We start from the raw sequence: 5,568 nt of genomic DNA, 5'->3' as shown, positions 1-5,568 counted from the left end.
CGTTCATTGATTATTATATATCTTCTCTTTGCATTATCGTAACATTAGGGCGAAATATTACAGACTCAACTAGATGATGAGAGGAGGCAACGTGAGGAGCTGGAGAAGAGGATGGCAGAGATGTTCGCGTACATGCAGAGCCTTGGCGCCGCACAGGGTCATGCTCCACCACCTCCGTTGTTCCCTACAGCTGACCCTGCTGAGTTCACTACTCCTATGAGTATCAAAATTTTAGTACTGCATGATATATATTCATATGTTCTCACACATGCAATCTCTTCTCTGTGCAGGGTCAATCGGCGGCGTCGAACAACCCTCACGCTTCGTCCAGCCCTTCGCCGAACGAGTCCAGATGCCCACCTCGTTGATGATCTGTTTTGTGATGATCCAGACTTATATTTGTGAGTGTTGGTGATGTTAGTTATACTTGGTCTTGTGAGATACTTAGTGAGACTTATGTGCTGTGAAACCTGATTTATGTGGTGATATTTGTGATATATATGGTGTTGATGATAAATGTGTTGATTCTGTGATGCGATTGATATATAATGTGATGTGAATGATATATATCTTTTGTTTGTTTGGATGGAACAGCAAAAACAAATAAAAAAAGGGACTTCCTGGTCACTTTGCCGAGTGTAACACTCGGCAAAGGGTAGCTTTGCCGAGTGCTATGACCATGGCACTCGGCAAAGAAGGAAACCTAGGAACCGGTAAAGCCATCTTTGCCGAGTGCTGACCATGGCACTCGGCAAAGAAGGAAACCTGGGAACCGGTAAAGCCATCTTTGCCGAGTGCTGTGGTCAAGGCACTCGACAAAGGGACTGGCAAAGGGGCCCACTAGAGGACTCTTTGTCGAGTGCCAGTCCACTAGACACTCGGCAAAAAAGCCTCCTTTGTCGAGTGCCTACGAGAGCTCTCGGCACAGGGACTGGCGGTGGGGCCCACTGGAGCCGTCTTTGCCGAGGGCCGTGATAGCAGACACTCGGCAAAATTGGCCTCTTTGCCGAGTGCCAAAGAAGACACTCGGCAAAGGATCCGTCACCATCACTTGGCACCGTGACGGTGACTTTTCTTTGCCGAGTGTCAAATGGCACTCGGCAAATTCTTTGCCGAGTGCCCGACAAAAAGTACTCGGCAAAGAGGCCGTTGCCGATGTATTGTTCGTCGAGCGTTTTTTGCCGAGTGTTACACTCGGCAAAGCCTTTGCCGAGTGTAAAATAGCCTTTGCCGAGTGTCTGAGACACTCGACAAAGGAGCTGTGTCCGGTAGTGAGACCATAAAAAACTTAGCAGTTCTTAATGGTCCTAGACTGAGGAAAAAATGGGAAAAAAAGCTTGGAGTCTGGCAAGGCAAATATTTGAGTATGGGAGGGAGACTAACTCTCATTGATAGCAGTCTCACCAATACCAATGTACCACTTTACATGTTATCTCTTTATAGTGCCCCTAAAAGGTGATCAAGAAAATCAATATTTTTAGAAAAAGGATACTTTAGCAAGGCGGCAAAAGCACAAGAAAATATCACCTTGTGGATTGGGAGACTGTTTGCCTCTCAAAAGATCAAGGGGTCTAGGGATTTTGAATCTCAGAGATATGAATTTAAGCTTGTTAGCCAAATGAATTTGGAAGCTGGAGAATGAAGATGGCTTTTGGCAGAAAATTGTGAAGTACAAGTATATTAAGGGGAAACCCCTTAAATTAGTTAAAAAGAGGCAAGATGATTCTTATTTCTGAAAAGGGATTCTAGAAGTAAAGGATACTTTTTATAATCATTGTAAAAAAATTGTGGGCAATGGCAAAAATACAAGTTTCTGGTATGACATTTGGTGTGGGGATAAACCTTTTTGCTGAAGATTTCAGAGACTCTTTGACCTCTTGCTTGATAAAAACGTCAGTGTTAATCTAGTGATTGATTCAAATTGTGAAACTCTATCTTTTAGAAGAAATGTGGTTGGCATTGTGCCAGATGAGTGGGAAGCGCTCATGAGCTGTTGTATCAATTTCTCCCAGTCTAATTCTGAAGACAGAGTGGTCTGGCATCTGCATAAGAGAGGGTTCACTGTTAAAACCCTAGATTCTCAAATTAGGAGCAATTGTGCAAAAGTCCCCTTCAAATTTCTTTGGAAAGTGGAAATGCCTAAAAAAATCAGTCTTTCTGTGGCTTATTCTGAAAGATAAAATTTTACCTAAAGAAAATTTGAGGAAAAGTACTGGTAGGGGTCCTTTGATTGCTGTTTTGTGGCATTTTGGAATCAAAATAACCATCTTTTCATCAACTGTCCCGTGGCCACTTTTATTTGGAGAGTGATTCAGGCTGCCTTTAGTCTAAAGATATCCCCATAACTGTGACTCCCTTTTTTGGAGACTGGTTGAACATGAGACTAACAAAGATCTTAAAAACTTGGTTATCCTGGGTCGTGGGGCTGTTCTATGGTCCATTTGGAAGACCATAAATAACATAACAGCAAGAAACTCATGGATCCTACTGATGTTGTTGAGTTTGTGATCCAAATTACGAAGGAGGCGGTCAATCCTGTGTTGGCGCAGTCTTTTCTGCTCCTTTTCTGAGCTTGCTCGATCAGGGAAAAAAAGCATAACACTTTAATCTCTGTCAGGATAGGTGTAGTGCCGGTTGTTTCACTCCGTGGTGTCGGTTGTAAGGAACTATTTCCTATTTCATAACGAAATAGGGGGTTTACCCCTTTCTGTCAAAAAAAAAAAAAACTTATAATGTCTCACCACCAGTTCACAAGCCAACTGGATGCATATGCATACAGTGGGGGCAGTGAAAACCATCAAGGAGAGGTGAGAGTGAGACACCGTAAACTCAGGATTCCTCTTCTCATCAACCACATAATATGAAGCAAATTACAAACATTATAGCTTATAACAAAGGTACAACTCATGGTACAGTCTTCACAGGAAGCTAGCGAGCAAAAGAACTTGGCATGGCAAATAATGTAGGAACTTCACGAGTAGCAACAAAGGATATAACAACGGAACTTGTAAAGATCCCCACAGAGCAAGCACTAGCTTAGTTTTTCACCATTGGCCAGTGGAGAGAAGTGCTTGCTTGCTATATATAAGCGGCATCGTTTCGAAACAAAGTAACTCGGAACAAGGAGCAGCTGCAGGGCACGCACAGGGCAAGTTAAGTCAGATCATTCTGAACTCACGGAAACAGTGTAGCTTCAGATAGGAGCATCCACAATGCACCCTGAAGCGATAAAAAATCGCGCTTCCAGTCGAGAGACCTCGGGTTCCCATTGCCACCACCACCACCTCCATGCTCGCCCATCTTGGAAGCCAGTTTCTTCTCCCACCTTGCTGCGCCTGCGCTATGCCATCACACTCTAGTGTGTATAAATACGATGCAGATGAAGAGGGAGAGAGAGAGAGAGAGAGAGAGAGAGAGTTGCGTTGTGCCTACCTGATGGTATGACAGCTGGGGGCCAACCAAGAGCAAAACCACAGATGATGACGCGTGCAGGCTGTTTGGCTAGTTCGGCCGAACTGAAGTGAGAACTTAGAACACTTCGAGGATCAGGAGAAGGAGACAGAGGCAGGATATGGTGAGCTGGGAAGACGGAGCAGTCCCTTGGATGTCTTGTTCTAGTCTTGTAATAGCGGCAGTTGCAGTAGTTGCAAAAGCGAGGCACGAGGCATGACCATTTTGGACACAACACATCACAGCACAGCACAGCACAGCACAGTAGTGATTGTGTTCGGGCCGATCCAAGACAGGCCTTGCTTGAGCTTACGGACAAATAAGGCCGTTTGACGATGGTTTTAAGGCCATGTGCCACATCCAATTTTATTGGAGCTCCAACCAGGTTTTAAGGCTCAAAAGGAATATTGTTTGTCGATGGTTTTAAGGCCCAAATTACCAAGCCTCACATCTGTCCTAGCTACACCTCTCACAGTCTATGGGCACGACATGCCTCTACGTGACCTTTTCCATGGACGTCGATCGTCTATATGCTCCACATCTATACACAAACATAACCCACAAACATGTTGTCCATTGACTCATGCAATGGATAGTCACCAAATTCAACCAAAGCCGATCATATCCTGACAATCACTTAATACAACTCTACGCATATGGACACATATCAATCGTGTATTGACAATAGTCTATTTACCTCTATGTATTTTATACCCCCTCTGTTTTTTTTGTCACGTTTTAGTTTAAAAATAAATTAGCGGACGACAAATATTTGAGAACGGACAACGGAGGTAGTATTTCGTGAGACATAGATACATGAGTAGTCGAGAGTACTTAGGTAATTCAGTTTATTCCACTGGGCGTATATATGTTTTATTGGCTCTTACGTGTGGGATCACATCCATATAACTCTTGGAATAGTGGTGCTAGTACATATAGGTGCATGCACAGGTGAATAATCTATCAGTTCAGTTGTCGCCGCAGTTGACGAACTGGTAGTTGACTGTGAGGTGGCCGGCCTGGAAGCCCTGGCCGTTGGTGTCGATGGGCTTGAACGCCGTGTCGTAGTCCAGGTCCAGGCCGCCGTTGCTGCACTGGTCCACGATCCTCACCGTGATGGACGCCCCCGTCGCAGTGTTAGTCACCTGCATCATGCATCAGTACACCATTATTAACCCCGATCGAGCACGGGTCTCATCACTCATGCATGGTTTCATTTCATCAGCTAGCTTGAGCTCACCAGAAGACACTGCCCGCACGCGGCCTGGCCGGTGGGGCCGGCGGGCCCGCAGAAGGCCGTCCAGCCGTACTTCATGCGCCACGACAGCGGCTTGCTGGCGTCCCACGTCGCGCAGTACGCGCTCACGGCGTTGAGGTCCCAGTTGTTCTGCTGCGGGTTGTAGAAGTTGTAGGTGGCGCGCACGCCGGAGGCCTGCTGCGCCGTGGCCATGGCCGCCGCCGCGCACAGCAGCACCGCAGCCAGCGCCAGCTTATTGCCGACTGTCATCCCCGCCATTTGGCAACCGATCGATGTAGTAATATATAAGCTCAGATGCTGATGATCCTAGCTTGCTGCCAATATTAATGGAGGACGACGTATGTAGCTGCTACTTGCTTCTGCGAGCGAGATATGGCCATCGTTATATAGATACAGCATGCAGGTGCCGATCGAGAGAGGGAGCAGTACGCTACTGACTAGTATTCTTCTCGTCCGAAATTTGCGCTAGAAGAACTGTGCTGAAATCGTCTTGCAAATTAAATCTACGTTCCAGATGCATGCAAGCATGCGCGAGACCTTCCTGGAAAGCTGAATCTGACAGCAACCAGGCAGCACTGGCAAATAATGCCTCAATTTTCCACGCGAGCCCCAGTTGCCAACATTGACCAGCAGCAGCCCGCGACGGAGATAGATGGCATATGGTTGCTTGCTATGCATGCAGCCGATTTTTTTTTTTGTTAGATACAGACGAGACAGTTTGGTGCGGCTGTGGCGCCTCGTGCTTATTTTGCGCGCTGTGTGATGAAAATGAACGTCGCATGGCCGGAAATAATCTTTTTTTTTTAAAAAAACCCAGCAATATCCATGTAGTCTGCTTTTGTTGTTTTTCTTTAGGTTAT

At 45.9% G+C, this 5,568-nt stretch overlaps 1 protein-coding gene across 1 annotated transcript; it reads right to left on the bottom strand.

Annotated features, from left to right (window-relative positions):
* Window positions 1-4,221: 4,221 nt before the first annotated feature.
* On the bottom strand, window positions 4,222-5,171 carry LOC103652814 (barwin). The gene is made up of 2 exons (XM_008679792.4): window positions 4,691-5,171; window positions 4,222-4,595 (listed from the first exon to the last, which is right to left on the bottom strand). Exons 1-2 carry the CDS (start codon window positions 4,964-4,966, stop codon window positions 4,419-4,421), a joined length of 453 nt encoding a protein of 150 aa, XP_008678014.1. The 5' UTR covers window positions 4,967-5,171; the 3' UTR covers window positions 4,222-4,418.
* Between the last annotated feature and the right edge of the window lie 397 nt (window positions 5,172-5,568).

Source organism: Zea mays, chromosome 4 (assembly GCF_902167145.1).
Source record: "Zea mays cultivar B73 chromosome 4, Zm-B73-REFERENCE-NAM-5.0, whole genome shotgun sequence".
NCBI lineage: Eukaryota > Viridiplantae > Streptophyta > Magnoliopsida > Poales > Poaceae > Zea > Zea mays.
The sequence above is the reverse complement of the archived record's forward strand: the minus strand, read 5'-3'. Positions and strand labels throughout refer to the sequence as shown.